Source organism: Rutilus rutilus (assembly GCF_951802725.1).
Source record: "Rutilus rutilus genome assembly, chromosome: 6".
Taxonomy (NCBI): Eukaryota; Metazoa; Chordata; class Actinopteri; order Cypriniformes; family Leuciscidae; genus Rutilus; species Rutilus rutilus.
This window is the reverse complement of record NC_140214.1, coordinates 3,060,794-3,086,148: the sequence shown is the minus strand read 5'-3', so window position 1 is coordinate 3,086,148 and position 25,355 is coordinate 3,060,794. Positions and strand designations below refer to the sequence as shown.

The 25,355-nt window shown below is 36.5% G+C and overlaps 4 protein-coding genes across 5 annotated transcripts in view; all 4 read left to right on the top strand.

Annotated features, from left to right (window-relative positions):
• Positions 1-1,732, top strand: part of atcayb (ATCAY kinesin light chain interacting caytaxin b) — a 28,043-nt gene extending 26,311 nt beyond the window's left edge. The window contains exon 13 of the mRNA XM_084411905.1: positions 158-1,732. The gene's annotated coding sequence lies outside the window, so the exon portion shown is untranslated. The remainder of the gene's footprint in view (positions 1-157) is intronic.
• LOC311292270 (lipoprotein lipase) overlaps positions 1-25,355 on the top strand; it is a 632,457-nt gene that overhangs the window by 320,415 nt on the left and 286,687 nt on the right. The window lies entirely within an intron of this gene.
• nmrk2 (nicotinamide riboside kinase 2) lies at positions 6,288-9,882 on the top strand. 2 transcript variants are annotated; one of them, XM_084412388.1, is made up of 8 exons: positions 6,288-6,446; positions 6,522-6,612; positions 7,382-7,430; positions 8,490-8,661; positions 8,744-8,815; positions 8,895-9,001; positions 9,451-9,536; positions 9,618-9,882. In XM_084412388.1, the coding sequence occupies exons 1-7, from the start codon at positions 6,421-6,423 to the stop codon at positions 9,534-9,536; spliced, it is 603 nt and encodes a 200-aa protein (XP_084268514.1). In that variant the 5' UTR covers positions 6,288-6,420; the 3' UTR covers positions 9,618-9,882. The 2 variants fall into 2 exon arrangements, with proteins under 2 accessions (XP_084268514.1, XP_084268515.1); XM_084412389.1 differs by lacking the exon at positions 7,382-7,430.
• On the top strand, positions 19,241-24,586 carry loxl5b (lysyl oxidase-like 5b). Its single transcript, XM_084412100.1, has 7 exons — positions 19,241-20,088; positions 20,201-20,309; positions 21,717-21,854; positions 22,941-23,097; positions 23,588-23,683; positions 23,773-23,888; positions 23,980-24,586. Exons 1-7 carry the CDS (start codon positions 19,350-19,352, stop codon positions 23,984-23,986), a joined length of 1,362 nt encoding a protein of 453 aa, XP_084268226.1. The 5' UTR covers positions 19,241-19,349; the 3' UTR covers positions 23,987-24,586.

Below are 25,355 nucleotides of genomic sequence, written 5' to 3'. Positions count from 1 at the left end.
GGATGGATGGGTGGATGGATGGACAGATAGACAGACAGACAGACGGGTGGATGGATAGATGGATAGATAGACATTAGATAAATAAAAAGCAAATAAAACATTCCTAAAATCTAAAATAAGTGTGATTAATTATAAATGTACTTTGTCTCATCCACAGATAAACCTGGAGTCAGGAGTCGGGGATTCATCTGTGCATGTCATTTTCCAAAGATGATCCTTTAAAGAACAATCATGTGGACAAACACAATCATCAACATTTCAGAACGCCTCTGTGTCTACAGTGAAGTGTGTTCATACGCCCTGACCTTTGACCTGGATCACTTCACTAGCGGATCACAGCGGAGTAAGTGTGACCGAGAGAGAAAACAGACGCTCACGGACTCTCTTTTCTAATCCTCGTTTTGTTTCTGAACTCAAACATCTGTCGTCTGTGTTGTACAGATGTGTTTTACACCAGCCGGATTATAACTTGAGTCGGCTGTTGAAACATGTACAGATGCCGACCGCTTCCACAATGGGAAACTATTCTCCCTGTTACATAATGCAGCCGCTTACAGGTTTTAAAGTCAATATGAAATCATGCTTGTCTCCATAATCTTTAATCGGACAACTTGCCACGAAAACAACTTTATTTATCATGCCAAATAATTATTCAGTCATTGTTTAGAGCTGCAATAATTCATCCTTTCTAAAAAAAAAGTCAGTGTTTAATGCAGTAATTCAATGATGTAAAAAAGTTCTCAGCAATAAAAGCAAATCAGGATTTCTTTTGAAAACTTGACATTCATGTTGACTTTGAAACTGAGTAAATGTATAGCACATGAACAGACTCAGTGAAGGTTGTGAGACATACAGGTCACTCTGGGCGTCATGTTCACTGTGACTAATACATGTCTTTAATATTTCAGATTCAGAAGGCAGGGAACGGTCTGGCAAGGTTCTCTCAAAGTCATGAACAAACCTTCTCTCAGTAACGTTTATAGAACGTTCGTTCAAAGTTATCTGGTCTTTAATAATGTTCTCAAAACATTATTTATGCATCGTTCACGCAGTGTTTTTTTCTGAAACGGTTTAGTTGGACATTTTGCTTACATTTTTTAAATGTTACTGTTTGGTTCGGAATGTTCAGAGAACATTTAAAAGTAATATTCCAAATGGAATGTTCCCCATTGCTGTGTCACATGACCTCAAACAATGATTTTCTTAATCTGAATGTTCGTCGAATATCTAAACATGCTTAAATCAAGATACATTTACTGGAGAAGTACAATTACTTATTCAGATATTCAGTCTTGCTTTATGAAACTGAAAATGAAGTGAGTTTGTGCTTTTATCAGTAAAATAATCTTGTTTTCTCTTTGAATGAAGTTTATTTTTCCGAGCCCATTGACAGGTTGTTTTAAGGATAAACTCACTTTATACCTGAAGTAAGTAAATGTATCTTGATTTGAGAATGTTTCGATATTTGTACTGGAAAACAAGACAAAAATACTGAGTAAGAATCATTTTGCAGTGCATTGCATGTTTTAGTCCGCAAATAGCATCCAGTTATAATCTCATTTTAAAGGGATTAGGGATCAAATGAAATCTCTGTCATCATTTACTCAAACCTGTATGAGTTTCTTTCTTCTGTTGAACACAAATGATGATATTTTGAAGAATGTTGGCAATCAAACAGTTGGCGGCACCCATTGACATCCATAGTGTTTCTTTCCTACTTTGGAAGTCAATGGGGTCCAAATGGTTTGATTGCCAACATTCTTCAAAATATCTTCATTTGTGTTCAACAGAAGAAAGAAACTCATACAGGTTTGAGTAAATGATGAGAGTTTTATTTTTGGGGGTGAACTATCCCTTCAATGCAGTTTTGTCTAAAAGACAAAATCATGGTTGATATGATTTCCTTTTCATGCATCACACTGTAAATTGAAGGTCAAGTTGAGTGCATTGCATTGTGGAATACAGTAATCACAGTATGCAATCAATTCTGTGCACAATATGCATAAACTGTAGAACTAGTTCAAGTAGTGTGATAGAACGATACTCTGAACACAGATGAAGTGTTTGGCATGAGCGGTGATATAGTGAGTAATACTGTACTTGTACATAGACTCTGTCATCCAGCTCAGTGTGCTTCCATGAGAGGCGGAGCTCGTTATGACATCACAAGAGGCGGAGCTCGTTATGACATCACGAGAGGCAGCGCTTGTTATGACATCACGAGAGGCAGCGCTTGTTATGACATCACGAGAGGCGGAGCTCGTTATGACATCACGAGAGGCGGAGCTCGTTATGGCATCACGAGAGGCGGAGCTCGTTATGACATCACGAGAGGCGGAGCTCGTTATGGCATCATGAGAGGCGGAGCTCGTTATGACATCACGAGAGGCGGAGCTCGTTATGACATCACGAGAGGCAGCGCTTGTTATGACATCACGAGAGGCAGAGCTTGTTATGACATCACGAGAGGCAGCGCTTGTTATGACATCACGAGAGGCGGAGCTCGTTATGACATCACGAGAGGCGGAGCTCGTTATGGCATCACGAGAGGCGGAGCTCGTTATGACATCACGAGAGGCGGAGCTCGTTATGGCATCATGAGAGGCGGAGCTCGTTATGACATCACGAGAGGCGGAGCTCGTTATGACATCACGAGAGGCAGCGCTTGTTATGACATCACGAGAGGCGGAGCTCGTTATGACATCACGAGAGGCGGAGCTCGTTATGGCATCATGAGAGGCGGAGCTCGTTATGACATCACGAGAGGCAGCGCTTGTTATGACATCACGAGAGGCGGAGCTCGTTATGACATCACGAGAGGCGGAGCTTGTTATGACGTCATGAAGCTTATGACATCACGAGAGGCGGAGCTTGTTATGACATCATGAAGCTTGTTATGACATCACGAGAGGCGGAGCTTGTTATGACATCACGAGAGGCGGAGCTTGTTATGACATTACGAGAGGCTGAGCTTGTTATGACATCACGAGAGGCGGAGCTTGTTATGACATCCTGAGAGGCGGAGCTTGTTATCCCTCCCTTCATAATGCCTTATGGGTACTTATGGGTTAGACATCAGATACTGAGTTCTTATAAAAATAACACTTTACAATAAGGCTCCATTTGTTAACATGAATCAACAATGAATGAACAATCCTTCTAAAGCATTTATTAATCAGTTAATGTTAATTTCAACATCTGCTCATACATTATTTAAAATCAAAACTTGTATCTGTGTTAATATTACTTAATGCACTTGAGCTGACATGAACTAACTGTGAACGTTAAAGATTAATAAATACAATAATTGCACTTTTAATGTTAGCTAAACTAATGGGACCTTCATTGTAAAGTGTTATCTAATGTTTTCTGCTCGACACACAGTGACTAATTTCACAATGAAAAATACAAGAAATGTTAGTTAGTTAATGTAGTGTCATGGATTGACCAATCAGCATGCAGGACTGGACCTGTCCGTTTTCTACGTGCTCATAATGCATTTTGATGGGATAATTTCATCCACATTATTGTATAATGTACATTATCAGACTGTTTAACAGTGTACTGTGTGTAAATCATTTGTATAGGATGTCCAATAAGTTGCTAACATTGATGATGTGATGACTAATAAAAGGTAAATATAACTGTCAAGCCTTGTGTTTTCCAGTTTCCAGTTGCATTACTCAGGCCAGATATAGATAGACGAGCGGGATTTGGTGTTTAATTCAATAACGCGACGCTGTATCAGACACTCACTCTATTCTGAATGTTCATGGGTCAGGAATGAGGTGAGTGACTCATAATAACACATCTGATATCTGAATGTCACAAACACAACAAATGCAACCCGAGCCCATGCTGGAAAAACTCAACTTTGACCTAGTAAACAAAGTCTTTTGGCTTTTCCTGTTCATCTCTATTTAAAGTTAAAGCATTTAGCTAAAAGATTAAGGGGCCATTAGTTAACATTAGTTCATGCATTAACTAACAATGAGCAATACATTTGTTACAATATTTATTAATCTCTGCTAATGTTAGTTAATAAATATACAGCTGTTCATTGTTAGTTCATGTTAGCTCAAGGTTGCACTTTATTTTAAGGTGACGTAGTTACGCGTTACTACATGTACTTACTATAGTAATAACAGTAAATTATGCATAATTACAAGTAACTAAACCAAACCCTAACCTTAACTCTAAGTACATTTTTTGAGTGAGTGCAATGTAACAAGTGTAACTAAGGTCCATTAAATAATATGAACAGATTTTGATTTTAATAATGTATCAGTAAATGTTGGAATTAACAAAACTAAGATTAATAAATGCTTTTAAATATTTTTCATTTAGAAATGTAACCCAAATTTCCATATTTAATTCTATAAAATTATTTTATATAAAAACAAGACAATATTTATTTCTTAGCTTTCAAAATAGATTAACTATATATACTGTATATATTAAAGATAAAAAATGTAAATCATTATAACCCGGTAAATACGACAGGTTATAAAGACTTGGAAAGTCTAATCAAATAAGAGTAAAAAGCATGATTTTTGGCATTGGAAATATAATTAAAGTATTTAGTTTCACTAGTACTTAAAAAAATGACTGAAGTATAGTATTTTTTTGATAAAGATCTTTATACCGCTGTGTGATTATTCTCAGTACACATTGTACACTTTCACGTGTTTGTTTACTGACATAAAAGGAAACTTGTGTGACTCCTGTCAGTTATTGAATCATAAAACCAAAGGTTCAAAGTGTTTTATATTTGTTTTTTATATTGATGTTCAGCTCCTCAATGTCAGATGACTGATAGCTATAAATGACAGAAAGATAAAAGATTATACAGGATGATAGAATATTAACAATGACTGTTGCAATAGTCATAAAAAGAACACACGTATACACTTGGACTCTAAACATGAATTAGTTTTATTAAGATCAAGACAATGAATAATGACAGTTTTGGTTCCAAACCAAATGTCTTCCTTTTTGTATATGCATTATATTTGGCTAAAAGAAGATGTCTTAATATTGTGCATTTTGATGCTGTCTAGGTCAGGTGTAGGAACAGAGCTCTTGCCATTGGGTATTTGCTATTAAAACTGATGGTCTGGTATTTATGTTTGTTGCGTCAGAAGCATTTGTACCGTGATGAATGGTCACACATCATGCCAAATATAGCGTTACTGAGAGCTTTCACCTCACGCCGGGAGAAAAGTTCCCTCACGCTGTGCCAAGAAGACACGTCCAGTAATTGGAAACATTTAATCAGGATGGTCAAGTATCAGCAGAGGAAATGTGCTCTAATGCCACGTGCCTGTCTTATCTTTATTTGACATTTTGCTCTGTGATCTGATCTCAGAAATTATGTGAGACGATGAGCACAAAGACAAAAGTACATATTATTATATTATATTATTGTATTATGCATTATATTGAAGACATGCATACTAGAATGTGTTCTTTATTTTAGTGGTAGTCTGTTTAATAATAGCAATTTGACTGCATTGATTATGGGATTTAATAATCAGTTAACTTACATTAACAGTGTGCATACATTTTTTGACCCAAAATCCACAATTCATAAGCCTATTGATGGAAAACCTTGTGTTTTTGTCAGTTTTCCACTATTGTACCATGATTACTATAGGCTATCATAGTAAAAACTATCATATAATAGATATTATACATATATAAAACTGTGGTTATACAAATGGTAATCAATCCGCCAAAAAGAAAACGTTTAGGCTACTACACTTTTACTATAATAAAACAATGGTTAACTTGTGAAGTAACAAGTTAAATCACTGTAAAGACTGTTTTTATTATTACATTGTGATTAAAAATCCTCCATTGTAACCACAAGTAATGGGTTAATGTCAAAGTAACAAGTGAACCGACGATAAATCACTGTAAAATCGCTAGTCTTTATTATTAGCCTATATTAGAATTGTCAGTAAATGGTTCGTTGTGTGTATTCGCCTGCGTGTATTCGCGTCTTTAACCTCGATAGTGTTGGTCATGTGTTAAACACAAACTGTGCTACTTGGCATGATTTCGTGGTATATTTCCACTCTTTAATTGCCCCTCGTGGCCGCGCAGCGCGCGACCTGCTGACGAAGAGCAACAGGTGCGCCTATGGAACGGTGCCAGTATGCAAATTGGCAAGACGGCTCAATCGCTGATTGGTTCCCATAGAGCGGCCTGATTGGCCAGCTACCCGCGTCTACATGACGCAAAGCCCAGCCGCCTATATAACGAGGGCGAAAGCCTAGTCCATCAATGAAATAGTAAAGAGAGGGAGATTCTGGCAGAGAGAGAAGGAGATAGATAGAAAGCATTCCCGACCGAAATAAAGGAAGCGATTCCTTTGCTAGTGTCCTACTGCGAAGACCAAGATCAACAAAGATCAGAATGAAGTTTATTATTGGAATTGGGGGGTGAGTATAACCCACAAGAGCTTATATTGAACATCTATTGAATGATCTCATCGTTTAATAATGTGTCTATTACAGTGTGACCAATGGAGGCAAGACAACTTTGACGGGAAGACTCATAAAGAACTTACCAAACTGTTGTGTGGTGCATCAAGATGATTTTTTCAAGGTATGGATAGATTCCATTACACTTGTCATATATAGTGGCCCTATAAATATTTGGACATTTATGCAACATATTTAAGAGTGCATGAATGTTATTGATTGTCACCATATCATCTAATGCAATCAATTTCATGTAGGCTAAGTGTCCAAATACTTCATATATTATTGTGTAGTATCTAGACTATATAGAATATAGAGCAAGGGACGGAAAAGGTAAAGTCATGTAGGACTTAATCATATATTGTATTTATGGATCCTTTGTCCGTATTGTTGGTTCCATGTGGTTCATGAACCCTATGCTGGTGTTCTCCTGGACAGCCAACCTCAAAGGCAACAAATGAATGCCGTTTGTGGTGCCTAACATGCTGTAGAGTCTCACAGGCATTCATTTGCAGCATTAAACCCCACTAATATGATTCTCTTGCTCATGCATTTATCATTCTAATGCATGTAAGAGGATCTGGCAAGCCTTCATCACACTAGCGCCCATATCGATATCTTTTATAACACCTCTTAAGTGCATCACACACACATTCCTAACTGTCATTGGAGGCTCTTCTACAATCGCATTGCAACATGCTTATAAAGATAATTCAATCCAACAAATGCACATTTAGTGCATTGCAACCAAATTATGTTAATTCTGCCTCCTCAACGCAATTCAAATTGAACTTAGAGGACTAGCCTGAGTGCTTGGCGTCACATGTCCAGGTGGGACCAGCACTGCCTGAGCCATCTACACCTTTTTGTTTTATTGGTCACTGTTATTGCAGCCCCAAGATCAAATAGAGTTCGGGGAGGACGGCTTTAAACAATGGGATGGTAAGAGTGGCTTTCGCTGTGGGAAGAGAAACAGTAATGTATTCCCACCTTTCCATAAACATTCTGATGTTTGCTTTTCTGTAACATACACCTAAAACCCAGCAAAAATATATTTTTCTTACATTGCACGTCAAAAGTTTGGACACACCTGAAAACGTAGTTTTGTCGGCAGATATAAAACTGTGCTTGTGAGTTTAAAAACAAAAATTGGAGCAGACACACTCTTTAAAATGAAGGTTCCAAAAGATTCCGTCTTAAGTTCTTAACGGAACCATTTTGTTACTTAGAATAAAAGAACATTTTTCCACTCTAAAGAACCTTTCGTGCTTTGAAAAGGTTCCAGATATGTCAAAGGTTATTTAAGGCAACAATTAATGCCAATAATTTTTAAGAGTGTAGTGAAGGAAATAATTATGCATGTTCCTCCTCCTTCACCAAGAGCTAGATTTACTAAACAGAGCAAATTAGCCTGAGTGTGCAATCCCATAAAAGTGCAGATGGGAGAGGAAACTTCTGCATGTGATCTACTGATGATGAGGAATACAGATATTTTCCATAATGACCAACACAATTAGCGTCTGATTTAAGACATGCTTTTTTTGGCCGGTAAATAATGGCGCAAACCTTGCATGATCATTTAAATATTCTCCTCTCGTTATTTTTCCATCTGAAAGGGAAACTCCTACAAATGCATATGCAATAAATTCAGCCACAAAAATAACCCTGTCCTCGCCTTTCCAGCGCTGATTCTTCACTGCGTGTCTTTAGTAAATCCTGAGAGTAGCTGTTAGTAAATCTGGCCCTAAAGTTATAAAAGCATCCCAGGATGAACGTCATGAATGTCCAAAACGAAGCTTGTGTCTCTTTTTAAGTGTGTCCAAACCTTAGACTGCTAGTGTAAATTTCAGTGTTATGATATTAATTATCAACATCCCTAAAAAAAAAAGGAGAAAGGACAAAAAAATATTTAAAGAAGAGAAAACATTTTTAATGCATTGCTTTAATGTTCCCAATATCCTAGCATGTGAGACACGTCTTGTTTTCTGTCTCCTTGTGCAGTGATGACGGCCATGGACATGGATGCGATGGTGAGCACGATTAAAGGGTGGATGGAGAGCCCGGTGAAGTTCGCTCGCTCTCATGGCGTGAGTGTTTCCGCCACCAACGACTCGGACCTGGAGCGCGAGGTCCACATACTCATCGTAGAGGGATTTATTCTCTACAACTACAAGTAGGTGTTTCTGACTCAGGCTTTACTGACACATAAAGACGTGACTGTAAGGTTGATGGATTCCTCTTGTTTCCACCTCCAGGCCTTTGCTCGAAGTCTACAACAAGAGCTACTACGTCACCATTCCATACGAGGAGTGCAAAAGGAGAAGGAGGTGATTTATTTTTGATGTTTGCAGATGTTTGGTCAAATTATTATTCTTTTTTCCTCTAACAAATCCTCTTCCCTATCAGTACAAGAACTTACACCGTTCCTGATCCTCCTGGTCTGTTTGATGGCCACGTGTGGCCCATGTACTTGAAACACAGGACGGAGATGGAAAGCAACAACTTAGATATCCGTAAGTCTTACTTGGATACACACTACCAAAAAAAAAAAACATTTTCCAGTCCAAATATCTAAACATTCTTATATCAAGAAGCATTTATTAGAGAAGTAAAATGACTAGAAATTAGAAAAAAAAATCAAATGATGTGAGTTTTTGCTTAAAACAAGCAAAATGATCTGCCAACGGGTTGAGAAAACCCAATGGGTATGAAAAATAATCTTAATTCAAATGGAAAAGGAGTTATTTTTCTCACCCCATTGGCAGATTTGAAGCAAAAACTCATAATACATTTTTTTTTTTTTTTTTTTTTCCAGAAAACAAGATATAATTTCTTATGTCATTTGACTTCTCTAGTTAATGCTTCTTGATTGGAAACAAGACGAGAATACTAAGTAAGAGTGATGAAACGGCATCCGCAACCCATGTAATCTGTAACTCACGTGGACTATTTGCATCTGCAGATTATCTGGATGGGACGAAATCTAGAGAGGAGCTTTATAACCAAGTTTATGAAGACATTCAGAACTCACTGCTGAATGCATTATAGGTAAGAATCTCCATTCTTTTATACACATGCCTCATTATAAAGGTGTTTTTCTCATCGGCTGTTTCTTCTTTCTCTTTGCAGCATCTCCAGAATGAAGATGTGTGTGTATAGAACTGTAAATAGCATCATACGTAGATATGGCTTCTGCCACTAGACGACTTTTGTAAATAACATAATGAAGTTCGAACTTATTTTAAAACTGAAGGCAAGAGCCTGTTATTATGTTTTATTAAAAACATGCACTGCTCTCTGGGCTGTCCAGAGATGAACGGTGTATGCGAGTATGAATGTGTTTTCATTTTTCTGTAACTGCATTTTTCTGTAAACCATCTTGAAAATCTTTACAGTGCAAAATATGAGGGCTATAAAATATTGATTTCAATCATTTCAAAACAAAATGTTGAAATAAAAAAATACAATGAATACACAATACATTTCATGATTTATTCATTTAATTTTGTTCAGTATAGATTTAATATTGCGTCATTCTTCATTTTACACCTTATTTTTATGCATACGTCATATTTTTATTATAATATAGTCAAGTATATTTGTGTAGCGCTTTTCACAATACAGATTGTATCAAAGCAGCATCACAGTATTAAATTAAAATAATACAACAAGGTTTGTTTCTAGTGGAATTTATTGATTGATAAAATCAAATATATTATAATTTATTTAGTTTTATCCAAATGTCATGTAATATTTCATTAGCTTCTTTGTTTGTTTATGCTAATATGCAGTGTTGGGTGTAATGCATGACTGAGTAATTAATTACTGTAATTGAATTACTTTTAAAGTAAAGGATTACTCTTAATTTCTCTGTAATTGAATTACATTTACTTCTGATGTAATTGCATTAAATACTGTATAGACTACAGAACAATTCAAAAACAGTGGATTTAACATAAACATTTTAAGTTTACTGTTAAAATGTATGCTGTTAATGTAACCTCCCTTTAAATCCTTTAGTCAGTTCAATAGTAATTTATGCAATTTTATATGATTTATTTGAACAAATGTAAAGAGCATTTTCATGTCTATCTGATATTGTTAAACTGTATCCAGGTTGATATGGAATTTAGAAAGTAATTGATGCAATACTTTTTAGAGAGAGTAATTAGTACAGTAATCTAATTACACTGTTGAAGATGTATTTAGTAGCTTTTATTAAGAGTAACTTATCTGCTAATATGTCAGTGTATTTTTATTTGTTGTCTGCAACATTTTATTTATTTAATAATTTCATGATATGCTTATTAAATTGCCTCAGTGTCTAGGTAAATTATTTTGCACAGTTTTCCAGCAATGTTGGCCTGGTTTTATGTTTATTCAAACATTTATTAAAAGTCAATGCCAAAGCAAACACATAACAGACACTCAAACACAAGGTCATTTCAGTCATGTCTAGTTTGCCACACTGTCAATGCTAACTTTATTGAAGTACTGTCAGTGCACATGAACCATCAGGAACATTCCCTTCCTTGTTTTATGAGGATCAAGTATTTAGACTGGCGATATGATATGTGATCATACATTATACAATAAACACTGAAACAAGAATTCACACTGATAACTGCGTTGATGAATGTTTATATGTGAATAAAAGCCTAAATTCTGTTCAACATATACAGCGATCGAGTCTCTTCAGAAAATTTGGACTGAACCGCTCAATTCATATGGATTAGTTTTTAAAGCGTCTAAGTGGTAATTGCTTAGACTGTCAATGGAGGGACAGAAAACTCTCAGATTTCCTCAAACTAATCATAATTTGTGTTCTGAAGATGAACGAAAGTCTTACGGGTTTGAAATGGCAATGAGTGAATTTTTATTTTTGGGTGAACTGTCCCTTTAAGATTTTTGTTTACTCAATGGGACACACTTAACCAGTGTTTGATTGTGGTGCGTCATTTTCAAACGTTTTACAAACTACATATAATTTCTGCAGTCTCTACTCCAATAAAATGTGCAACACTATATATACACAAATATGTAACATCTAATCAATGAAACTTACACTGGAAAGTTTTCCTAGAAATCAAGGCACATGAGTTCCTGGACGTGGAGAATGATGGGATACGCTTTGCTTACCAGAGATGGTGTGGATTTAGTGTGTGCTAAGTGTACTGTGTGCTTTGACATTGTTCAGACCTTGGACAGTCTTGCACACTTACTTAAAGCTACAATATGTAAGATTTTTTTAAATAAAATATCCAAAAATCACTTGCACAGTGTGATGTATTTCCTGCAGCTGTGTACTTACAATATCCCAAAAGTTCCCAAAGATTTTTCATTTCAGAGAAATTCCAGTTTTAAATAATGGCTCGTCCCTGGTCAGTGTCGCCTTTCAATGACGTAATATCCGCGTTATCCCTGGTTTCCGCTCGTAGTAACCATGGCGACAGACGTGGACAACTGCGTTACGTCTAGCGGCGCGCTCACGCTGTTGTTGTTTCGTTCAAACATTATGGACCGTGGCAAGCAGACTTTGGGACAAAAGGAGAACTAAAACGAGGATCAATATCAGCGTGGCGTTTTCGAGATGCCGAGAGCTAGCGTCCGCGGCTAACGATGCTCTTACATGAGCTTTATTAGACAGGAGAGCAAATGTACATAAAACTAATCAATGTTATATAGCTCAACATGATGAAATGTTAGAATATGATCAGTATGTTATTCTAATGTTGATCTAGCTCACTGCTAGTCTCATACAGACAAACTAACACATAGAATAACATTATAACTTTCAACACACTCAAATGCAGTTTAGTGTGATAGTGTAGAGCAAGTGAAACAGCGCTGCGTTCCCTCACAAGCTTCATTCGTCTAATAAACTGCCCTGTGAGTATTAATTCTTTATATCCGCGGGACTCGCGTGTGGCGCTGAGATCTGTCTCTCATTAGCACTCGCGCTCTGCTTCATCCCACAGTCATGTTAAAAACATCAGTGTATTCACTCATCCATAACATTATTAGATCCATCAGCATGACGACAAGTTCAATAATTCCGCTTATGCGTCATCAACCTACGCCTTTGTTATTGTAAGAGGTTAGCGACCCCTAGTGGCGAAAAAATAATACATATTGTAGCTTTAATAGAATGTAATTTTTGAGCGGTATTTATTTAAAATAAGGCTCAAGAGATTTGTACATAATAACATGTGATTTCGGATCTAGATAAAGCCTGCGCTGTCGATAAATATAAGGAATTGTCGGTATCGGCCAAAATGTTCGTATCATAAATTTGATAAATGTTCATATATGTATATAATAATATTCTTTATTGTTGGTTGTGATTCTCATTAGATTATATATATACACTGAACAAAATTATAAACGCAGTAAAACTGCACATTTTACAGTGGCCTTTTATTGTGGCCAGCCTAAGGCACACCTGTGCAATAATCATACTGTCTAATCCGCATCTTGATATGCCATGCCTGTGAGGTGGATGGATTATCTCGGCCAAGGAGAAGTGCTCACTAACACAGATTTAGACACATTTGTGGATAATATTTGAGAAAAATAGGCCTTTTGTGTACATAGAAAAAGTCTTACATCTTTGAGTTCAGCTCGTGAAAAATGGGGGCAAAAACAAAAGTGTTGCGTTTATAATTTTGTTCAGTGTATAAAATTAATGCGCCAGATCATTTGCTCTTGGGCAGGGGTCTCAGAACTAAAACTTCTTTGTCGTTGTGGAGAGCGCAGTGCATGGTTGCATAGCAACGACAGACGCCAACGGGAAAATCGGACCGAATTTTACTATTAATAATAAAAGATAAGCTAATGTGCATTGTAAATGTCAGTAATTTACCTTTTTTGACTCATTCTTTTTATAAAAATTATTTAAAGGCTGAAATATGCGAGGTTTATCTTTTAATAAAAACTTTTTTGTCAAAACTTTATTTGACCTTGAACATGTTAGTAGATAACATGTTGCAAGACACTCCTTTAAAATCTGGCCATCATTTTTAATGTGATTATTTGAATGTTTATGTAAACAAAAAAGTGCATATTGATGCAAAGTTTATTTGTTATTTGCTGGTTTTCCACATAAAACTTGGTGAATTGATTTTATTGTGTAGTATTAGTACTTTATGAACAGGATTCTGTGAGAACCGTGATCATTTTGGTCACTATAATCATGAAATGAAATTTTCATGCCAATTCATCTCTAGTTATCATGCACTATAAAATCAACTATAATTATGTGTTTTTACAGTATAATATGCAAAAAAAATTGTTATCTCTGATTCTGTTCTTTTCTCTGACATTTAAGGGTGACATATATAGGCCTACAAAAACTATTTTAGGTCTAAAACATAGTTGGATAGTTGTTAATATGAGAGTTATGAGACATTATTTAAGAGATTTAAGTATTGTATTACATGAGTAGCTCTCGTCCACTTTCATTTTTAAAAAGTAGCTCTCAAATGAAAAAAGGTTGGAGACCCCTGCTCTTGGGTGAATTGGATGAGAAATGTCTGACTTTTAAATGCAAATGTGTTGTCTTAGCAAATCTGAGACGACGTTGAGATGTTTTCTGAAGATAACTGAGATTAGGGTCTTTTAGAGTCTCTGTTTGCTGTGCATTCAGTCCTGCGTGTTGCAGCACGTGGTTACATGTGTTACTGTTATATTTAGGCCGCATGCCTTCAGTGTCAGGAGAGAAGGAAAACTGTGAGATGGAAATAGAAATGCATGCTCTGTTCTTGAACCGGTTCGGCCCCTCGACCCCGTGAACACCGGGACCACGAGGTGAGAACAACTCCAACGTCACGGTGTTTAACACCTCAAACAGTAGCAGATGCAGATCAACTTTTTAAATGCCAAGAAGTCCAGACTTGATATTCTTATGCTTTTCTCTCACAGACTCGTCAAATACTCTTTGATTCCGATGAATCATAAAACTGTGATGTACAGTCAAACCAAAACGCATTCAGACACCTTCAACATTTCTCTCATTATCACAGTTTATTCGCTATAGTTTAGAAAATAGTAATAAAATATGACAAGAACTCAGTCGATATTTGACTGGTTTTGTCCGTCCTTCTGTTAGACTGTCTCACACATGAATTATGTTGAATATCTGTCAGCTGTTCAATTTAACTACACAATTAGATAATACCAGTTTAGCTCAACCAATCAGCAAGCAATGCTTCATTCTGTTCAGTCTGTGTGTAAAAAGTTCGCATTAGCAATTAAAGGAAAAACACTTCAGCAAAACATGCTCAGGAAAAAGTGTCTGGATAATTTTTGGTCCCAAATTTTCATAAATGTTACTGGTAGTCACTGTATGAAGAATTGTTGGGTGTAATATGTCACAGTTTACTTTATTTTGCTCTCCTCGCTTACATAAATGAACTATAGTGTCCTGCACCCTCTAGTAAAAAAAATATAAAAAATGATATCTGGTGTCTAATTTTTGGTTTGCCTGCACGTGTGTGACTGCGCGAGGGACTTTTCTGTCACACACACCCTCATGTCTGAGATAGTTGAAGAGCCGTAAGCAGCTGTAAATGTGTGAGGGACGTTTCACTCATATGTCAGACTCATATTTTGTGTTTGTCAGAGGTTTATTAATAGAGCCTGACACTTTCGAACAATGAAAATGTAATTATAATTTCCTATTATTTTATGTTGAGGTTTTTTTATTGGATTATTGTGAGTAACTGGCATTTGTGTGTGTGTGTGTGTGTGTGTGTGTGTGTGTGTGTGTGTGTGTGTGTGTGTGTGTGTGTGTGTGTGTGTGTGTGTGTGTGTGTGTGTGTGTGTGTATATATTATTTACAGCATCTTGACTCGGTTTGTTATTTTTATATTTTTGTTTATGCAAATAACAACGAAATAATGTAAATACATTCATTAAAATAAATAATTTATAGAACTCATGGACATTATTGTCATGCGGTATACCTTTACATACATTTCTAATTATAAATAGGCAAATGTTGTATTTTTATATTATCATAAAAAATAATAATAAATTATATTCTCTTGTTGTGTATAATCAAAGACCAAACCCTGCTTTACCAGTTTAACTAGCAAGACCAGCTTAATCAATCAGAATCGCCATGCTGGTTTACCAACAGAACAAGCAGCAGGTCAGTGGATATTACCCACTCTGAACCAGTTGGCAATTCACACTGGGGTTTTTTTTCTTTCCAGCAGACACAGAACATATCATCTTTTTCTGTCTGGCCTGCAGTTTATATTTAGATAGGCGTCTCAGGTTAATGGCATAACACGTGACCACAGACATATGTATCTCCATAACGCGTGACGCAACGACACATTCACACATCCCATGTTCAGTATGGGAATATGCACATTGACCAATTTGAGGCGTTGAAATCGAAGGACATTACAGCCTTCAGGAGACAAGTGTCAGCGGGAATGTCGCTCATATGCGAGCTTTTGGGAACACGAGAGCGCAATGACGCGTAGATCATATCTCAACATCATAAAACACGATATCAACAAAGTTAAATCAGTAACTATCCTTTTATGACTAGTACAAGATTTAAAAAGAATGAATGCCTTATTATTAAAATAGTATCAAAGGGTAGGGCTTATTTCCTCTTATTTTTTGGGGACAGTTAAGGCTATTACTCTTAAAGTGTAGTTAAATTCTATTTAAATTCTCATACACGATTAAAATGAATCTCGAAGACAGTTTGTGTATATATAGACTTTCCATCCAAATTACATTTCGTACAAATCTAGTGTTAGTTGAATCTTTTTCTCAGCGCGTTCGAGCGCAATAATCCTGGTGCGCATTTGGAGACGCGCGCTTTACGCACACAGTTAACACTACAGAATGAGACAAATAAACATTTTGTTCATTGAATTATAGATCAGTATTGATATATAGATATCCATTCTGGGGGTCCGCGTCCACTTTTGTCCCAAACAAGTCATATATTCCATGATCCACAAGCCCAAGAGCTGATGGAAAGCTCTTGAACGGCAAAAAGGCATTTTTCTCACCTGTTTCCAGAAGTTAATTAAAGGTGACCTTCAGCCCTTATTTTAGGCACTATCATTTAGATGGGAATTCCTTGAAGAATAATGTTTCTGTACGTGGCATCAGATATATTCCTTTTGGGGAATCTTGTGCTCAAACCATTAAAGACCATCTTCGTAAAATCACACAAAGATGAGTGCAGCTCTGGAAACCTAGATTTACGAATGAAATAATTTCAAAAGCGTAGCAGCATTAGTTTGATGTCGGGAGGAAACACGGGGAAGATTTTATTCAACAAACCCAACAGTGAAACAACCAGGATCGCCAAAGACACTGAGATTTTATTTGCTATATTCGCTCGCTTACATACAATGTACAAACCTGGTGGAAAGCAACGCTTCTGCTTGTGATTTGTTTTACACATTTTGCACTTTTAGACACACAAGTAAAGACTCAATGTAATGTTTGATACTTACTGTAGTCTAAACTGTATCTAGTAGCCTATCTTCTGCTGAGGGGAGTGTGAGTGTCTGTCGCTGCTGTGGGGTCGCGCGCTCTTATGGAGGTTGTCTCGGGGGTGTTTCCACATCTCATCTCATCTATTTCTGGTTGTAGTGTCGCGTTACTCTCAGCAGCTATTGCCATGTTTGGCTTTATTAGTCCTCGCTGTGATTCCCGCTACTGAGTGACACATACGAATGTCACTCCTAGACTGTATAAAAAATCCGGTAAATTTACGGTAAAAATAAATAAATAAAAACGGCATCTGATTGCTAGAAATCTACCGTAAAAAATACGGTAGCAACATTTTAGGTTTTACTGACTAACTTAAAAAAAAAAAAAAAACGTCCTTATTTTATTATTAAATTACATTATCTGATGTTAATTTTCCGAACTATTGAAGTACTAATATCTGCTTTATACCGTTGTAATACACTGACACGTGACAACCACCAATCACAGTGGTGGTGAGGGTCACGTGATGAATCACAGCTCATCACAAGCAGCTTTTCCTCGGGGAAGTTAATAGTAGAGGCCTAATATAGAAGCTGCACAGTCTTATTCACACAAACGCTAATGGTAACACATATGACATTTTAAAAATGCACCTTAAGTTATTCACTGTATATAGTAGGCTACGGAAGCTTTCTGTTAACCAGTTAACAGTTTTTCACTGTCGCATTTTCACGGTCTAATGGTCTGAAATTGATTATTGTGTTTTGTGAGGAATCCTCTTTTCATAATATTGTTTCTTAATTTCATAACTGCTGATCCATTTGTACAAATGTGGTTATATCCAGTAAACACTAGCAGTATGTATATTTGTCATGACAACTCCAGGAGTGTTTGGCATTGTGATGGATATATGATAATGTTGATATATTAGGTTTTGGCTGAATAGATCTGCTGCGCTGCTGCTGTTTATTTACATACAAAATGTTGGTTGCATAACATTTTGTGGCTTTTTCTACATTATCTATCTACACACACCGAAAACCTGGGCTTGATTCTGTTTTTCTGAAGATATGATCACACACACACACACACACACACACACACACACACACACACACACACACACACACACACACACACACATTCATTCCTCACTCCTGTTCATGTCTGCTTATTGCAGATTTTTTTGTTGGTTTTGTTTACATTGTAAAATTAATTTATTATTCTAAAGTTAATTATTTTTAGACATTTGTTTAAATGAAATAAATAATATGTGATTACAATCATGTATCATGTCACACTTAAAATCACAAACACTTCAAAAGACCTCAAACAACAACCAAAAATTCTCATAAATTTGCAATAATGCCACATAAGTTGCCATATATGAGTTGCCACTCATATTTAATTTTGATCATCATAAAAGTTTTTTTTCTCATAAAATAAAAATGTCATTTTTTATATGCATGCTAATAGTGTAGTTGAGGAATTTTGCGGTAAATATATATAGCCTATATAAAAAAAAAAAATACTTCATATTCTCCAAAATACAGCATAAACGTATAGATGAGAAGTAAAAATGATATATCATTTGTATTTTTATATATTATCATATTGACCCCAAACTCCAGAGTGTAAACTGGAAATGAGCAACATATGAGGATATCAAACCCTTATTTTGACATTTGTGAAAAATACTCTTGTCTTGAAAACACAGTTCAAGCTTTCAGTTCATTATGTTCCTCTCAATGCATGTCCGTGTGCTGTTGGTGCAGTTAGTGGTTTGAATCCAACATTCTAGAGAAATGACCTGAATCTAAATCAGCCTGTGTTTCTGTTAGTGCACACTGCCATCCTGTGGACATTACAGTGTAATACAATGATCAACAGAGTCATAATGACAGATTTACAAGCCAATTAAAAGGCCGAGAGCAACAAATCAGGTAAAGGATTTTTAACATCTCTTTTACCAAAATCCTGAAACCTTCTGTTTATGAAACAGACTTAAATATAAGAAATATGATGTGTTTGAAACAGACTTAAATATAAGAAATATGATGTGTTTGAAACTATGTTTTATACATTTCATGTAAATGTATTTGATAATTCATCAAACGTATAGGCCTAACCCACTACAAAAAGCTTTTTGCCTGAGGTGTTTGAACAAAAGTATCGAGACACCAATTTCCTCGGCGAGGAAAGGGTTAAGAGCGAATGTTGCTGACTGTGCATGCGCGCGTGAACTCCCACAGTTTGATAAATGTCCGTCCGCTTCTCTTCTGCCCGTTTCTAGTGGCTCGCTAAGGAAGATTCGGACTATGCCGTTTACGCACTCCAGAGTCCCACATCATTTGTGCTGGGAACCCATATCAGTGACTGTCCAGTTTTAAAATGTATCTCAAGATGCCAAACTTGATTTTAGTTTTATATTTACTTCAAGGACTGACTAATTTTATCAGCGCGCAAAGTTCCGCGCCCTGGAGGAACCGGATCAAGTGGGTGAATAACGGCCAGGTGTTCAGTTTAATGAGCACCGGCTCTGAGTATCACGCACCGGTGGCGTCCAGAAGACAGTCCAGGGTTTATTCGAGCAGAGATGCTTCCCGGGACAGGACCATGCGAATTCGAGTGGAATCGGTTGAGAGACCCACTAACAGCGTACCGGACAGCACCACCGCGCTTTTGGGCCCCGACCGCATGCAGTATATAGTGGCCAACAGCCGCGCACCGGGTGCCAGTCAAATGCATGTGCGCCAGAGGCTCAGAATAGCTCCAGGAGGAACCAGAACTAACCCCACGGTCCTGTCTGAATACTCAGGCGGTGGAAGAGCCCCTGCACAAGGGGGAAATACCGCACGGAGGGCGCCAGTGGTTGCCAATCTCCAACAGCTGGCCGCGCCCACGGAGACTCCAAACACCTTAGATTCAGATTATGGAAATAATGAAGCGGGGAGAGCGCAAGCTCCAAATGTCCCAGTCGAGCAGGGAACAACGTCTGAAAGTATGGCAGGAGATGATCCACGCAACAGGAATACCGTCTTCTACAACATCTATCCTCCCGGGGGCAGGACGCTCATTCCCCGCAGACCGCCGCCTGGCACCGGGTATGGCACCAGGTATTTCCAGAACGGTGAGCTGTGCGTAAAGCACGAATTTAACCTCAACATATGTGGCAATGCGCGGGGTTTGTTTAAAGGCTGTGTTTTCAGTATAGGTTATGCTTGTGTTGTGCGTGTCTGCAGGTCTTCCGGACCTTGTGCCAGATCCATATTCCATCCAGGCGGGCTCATATATCCAGCGCGTCCAGATGTACGCGCTCCGGTGCGCGGCGGAGGAGAACTGCCTGGCGCGGTGTGTGAATACACCTCATCTTATGAATTATTATCTGTGTAGATTTACAGCGGCCCCAAAAAGTATTTAGACTTTCAATTATTCCCGGGATATGAATTCTTGATATCAACAATTCAGTTTTCACTAGTTAAAATGCTCATTCTTGATATCAGGAATTCGATTTCTACTAACCATGGCCATTTTTGATATCAGGAATTCGATTTCTACTAACCATGGCCATTTTTGATATCAGGAATTACATTTCTCTTAGTAAAAATGTTAACTCTTGATATCAACAATGACGTCATCACTGGCTGAAATAGGAATTCTTGATATCAAGGATTAAATTTCAACTAATAAAAAAACTATAATTCTTGATATCTTGTAATTGTATTTTGACTAGTTAAATGTCACCATAGGGTCAATTGTTGATATAAAAAATGTATTTCTTAATAGTTGAATTTCCAATTTCACATATCAGAAATACAATCCTTACTTGTAAAAATCATAATGTTTTATATCAATATTTCCGTGGTTACTTGTAAAATCATAAATTCCTTATATCAGATGCGACTAGTTAAAATGTTAATTCTTGATATCTGTAAATGTATGTCAAAATGTTAAATTATTTTTTTCTATTATCTGAAAATGTATTTCTGATATCAATAATTAGGAGAGTTATTTCAGATTTCTAAAATGGCTTTCTAGTACATTCATGAAATCAGAAATTAACATTGTCACTAGTGACAGTCGAATTATTGATATCAATAATGAACATTTTTACTAGTTGATATCAAGAACAGACATTTGCACTACAGTAACCACTTAATTATTGACATCAAAAATGATGATTTTTACTAATAAGAATTGTATTTCTGATATGTGAAAGTGGTATTTTCTAGTAAGCTAAACTAATAAGAAATCAATTCTTGATATCAGCAATTGATTTTGAATGGCAGCCTATATGGTGACATTTAATAGTGAAAATACAATTACAGATATCAAGAATTATAGTTTTTACTAGTTTTTAAATTGAATTCTTGATATCAAGAATTCATATTTCTGCGAGTGATGACGTCATTGTTGATATCAAGAATAAAAAAATTTTACTAGTAGAAATTCAATGGTTGATATCACAAATTTATATCCTGCATATAATAAAAAATGTCAAAACGGCTTCCCATATTTAGATACTTAAAAATGCCTCAGTGTCAATTTTCTTCAGACATGTTGAGTTTGCAATTTCTTACCATGTTGAATAACTTAGTGTAGTCTGGAAATAAATGTTGCATGGTTTGAATATTAGTGAGAGCTTTTTAGGTTCTTCTACAAACATATCCAAACTTATATTCATTAGTGTGCAGTCATCATCAGTGTGTGACCTCTCATGACCCTGTGATCCATAAGCTCATATCTTTCATCTCTCAGATCTGCGTACAGACCCACGGTGAGAGACATTGACTACAGGGTTCTCCTTCGGTTCCCACAGAAAGTCCGAAACATGGGAACGACTGACTTTCTGCCGGTCAAACCCAGACATCAGTGGGAGTGGCACAGCTGTCATCAGTGAGTTGGAAGAATTATACAATACTCATTACTATTACAATTGTTAGATTATTATAAAATAGCACTAAAACCTCCTTTAATGTTGTGCAGACACTGCAAACTGCTTTCATAAAGTTGGAGCTACAGCTATTTTCAATAAAAAGTTCAATTTTTTAGTATTAAAAATCTGAATACACAGTGCTTCGGCCATGTAAGATAGTTCATTTCACTCCACGGCCCATGCAAGCAGAATTTAGAATCAGAACCGTTTGATTTATACATTTTATGTGATGCATTTCAATGGTTTGCTAATTATTATTTTTATAAATTATGATAAAATCATAGTACTAAAACCACTGCAGTTCATGCCTATTGCTTTTATAACTTGAGAGCAACAGCAATATTATAAAATACATTAAAAGTTCAATAAAAAGTTTTGTTTATTAGTTTAAAAAATAAACAGCAATATACTAGCCTATGTAATATACAGTAGTTCTTTTTACACCACTTCTCATGCAGTTAGAATCGGAACTGTTTATCAATTTTATGTGAGTGATGCAAATCTGTATTATAAAATTTATATGAGTGATGCATTATATGAGTGATGCATATCGGTTTTCTAAAATGTATGCAAGTGATGCATTATGTAAGTGATGCATATCGGTTTTATAACATTTGTATGAGTGATGCATATCGGTTTTATAAAATGTATGTGGGTGATGCAATATGATGCATATCTGTTTTATCAAATTTATGAGTGATGCATTATGTTAGTGATGCATAACGGTTTTATAAAATGTATGCAAGTGATGCATTATGTGAGTGATGCATATCGGTTTTATAAAATGTATGTGAGTGATGCATATCTTTTATTTTTTTATGCAAGTGATGCATATCTGTTTTATAAAATGTATGTGACTGATGCAATATGATGCATATCTGTTTTATAAAATTTATGAGTGATGCATATTGGTTTTATAACTAGAGGTGTATGCTAGGTCAAATCATTATGTACGAGCAATAGTAATAGTAGTGCTTATGAAAACACATGTACAGTGCATTATTATCAGACTCATGCGTGTGAATTGTGTTGAATCCCACATGCAGGCACTATCACAGCATGGATGCATTCAGTCACTACGATCTCCTGGACATCAGCACTGGACGGAAGGTCGCTGAGGGACACAAGGCCAGTTTCTGTCTGGAAGACACTGGCTGCGAAGCTGGGTTTCACCGCCGATACGCATGCACTGCACACACACAGGTACAAACACACACCAGACCAGCAGCTCAACTATTGCAAACATTTCTGTCACATTTCTGACCCTGGACCACAAAAACTGTCCTTTGAGTAAATAAGCTGTCCAGTGATGTGTGGTTTGTTAGGATAGGACAATATTTGGCTGAGATGCAACTATTTGAACATCTGGAATTTGAGGGTGCAAAAAAATCTAAACATTGAGAAAATCTCCTTTAAAGTTGTTCATTTATGTTCACGATTGTGCAGCATTCACTCACAAAAGTAAATTTTATATATTTATGATATAAAATTCACAAAATATCTTCATGGAACATGATCTTTACTTAATATCCTAATGATTTTTGGCATAAAAGAAAAAATTGATAATTTTGACCCATACAATGTATTGTTGGCTATTGCCACAGATATACCCGTGCGACTTACGTCTGGTTTTGTGATCCAGGGTCACATATAGTGTTTGGGTTTAATAGAGATATCACTGCTGTATTTTCAGGGTTTGAGCCCAGGCTGCCACGACACATACGCTGCCAACATCGACTGCCAATGGATTGACATCACAGACGTCGCTCCTGGGAACTACATTCTTAAGGTATGATGGGTTTTGAGGAAAGACGATGCTGACGTTACGGCGTTCGCAGACGGGATTTCTAAAAAATCGGATCCTGTTTTCCTGTACAGGTCACTGTCAATCCAGACTTCCTCGTGCCCGAGTCGGACTTCTCCAATAACGTTGTGCGATGTGAGGTCATTTACACTGGCATTTACATCCAAACAAGAAACTGCATCATAACTGGGTGAGAAAATGTGTTTTTTTTATTTTTTTTATTGCAGCACATTAATATTATAATCAGAGCAATAATCCACTCTTTTTTTCTGTTTCCACAGGAGTTAAAGCCCATGGGTCGGGTCAACAAGTTGATTTTTTTTAAAGGCCTATATAATAGGTTTAACTATAATAATTTAACTTGAAACATTCCTTATAGATGTTGGAATAATATTTAATGACAAAAGTACTGTATCTATTTTAGATGAGTTTGAAAAATGACTATTGCAAGTGTTTTTGTGATGTTTGCATTTGTCTTTTTTTTTTGCAACATTTATTTTAAACAAAGAACTTTAATTAGTATGTCGCTTTTTTAGTGTTTGTATTTATTACACAGATTATAAAAAATATAAGCATTTCCTTATATTAGCTAAGATTATATTGAGGGACGTTTTGTGTTATTTAGACTTTTTATGTGATGGTGAACTCCCAGTGGTTGAGTGTTTTCCCCCAGCGCAGACCACAGGTGTAAAATATACACTTGAAATATTCAAAAGGTTCAGTTTTCCAGGTGTCCTTCGATATTTCCGTGCAACATCTTGAAAGACTTTGCTGCGTGTTTCCTCCGTCTTTGCCATGATTATAAGAATCTCTCCATAAATCCCGGACTTGGATGGACGAAGTCGTTTTTGTGGCTTGATATGCAATAAACAAAAATGGAGAGAATGTAATACAGAAAATGGATTGTGGTTCTTTTCTAAACTCCTTCTTCATTAAATCACCGGTTCGTTCAACACAATAAAGTTCAAATGAGCTCTCAGTTGAAATGTTTAAACGGGAATGAAGGCATTACTGAAGTGTAGATGTGGGATGAAAGCGCATGGAATGAGAGCTGAGACTGAGCCAAAGACATCCGAGTCCGAGACCTTTTACTGCGTCTTCGTGGTATTTACTGTGTAGTAGAGTAAAAATTCAACTGGGTCGAACTGTTTGGATGAAAGTCTTCATGGTTGGGAGATTTCCCCCTCTTATTATGACTTTGGAACAAATGTAGCCTAGTTTATATTTAATAAACATCCTAATGAAGTTTATAAAAGGGACACTTTGTCATTTTCAGCTTTTTATTTTTCATGCTTGAGATGAAAACTGAATATTGTTGGTCTGCATTTTCTCCCTCTTATTTTGTACTGATTATAATTGGATAAAATGTCACCTTTCAGAGTATTTACATGCATTTCACCCATTATTTTACCTCCTTTGAAGACAAACAACCTGTGCATGCAGAAGGCAATCCCAGAATGCATTTCATCCATAAATGGTGGACAAGGTGGGAGAGATGTTAATTATGTGAATATAATTTCTTACAATCCTAAAACTGTATCTGCTTTAATTATGTGTTTCACATTTGAAATAGTTAACCCTGGCCTGGGTCATTCTAAACTAAGAGAATCCTGGGCTTCACGTTTGGTATTGCTCATAATTTACCCGGGTTATCATA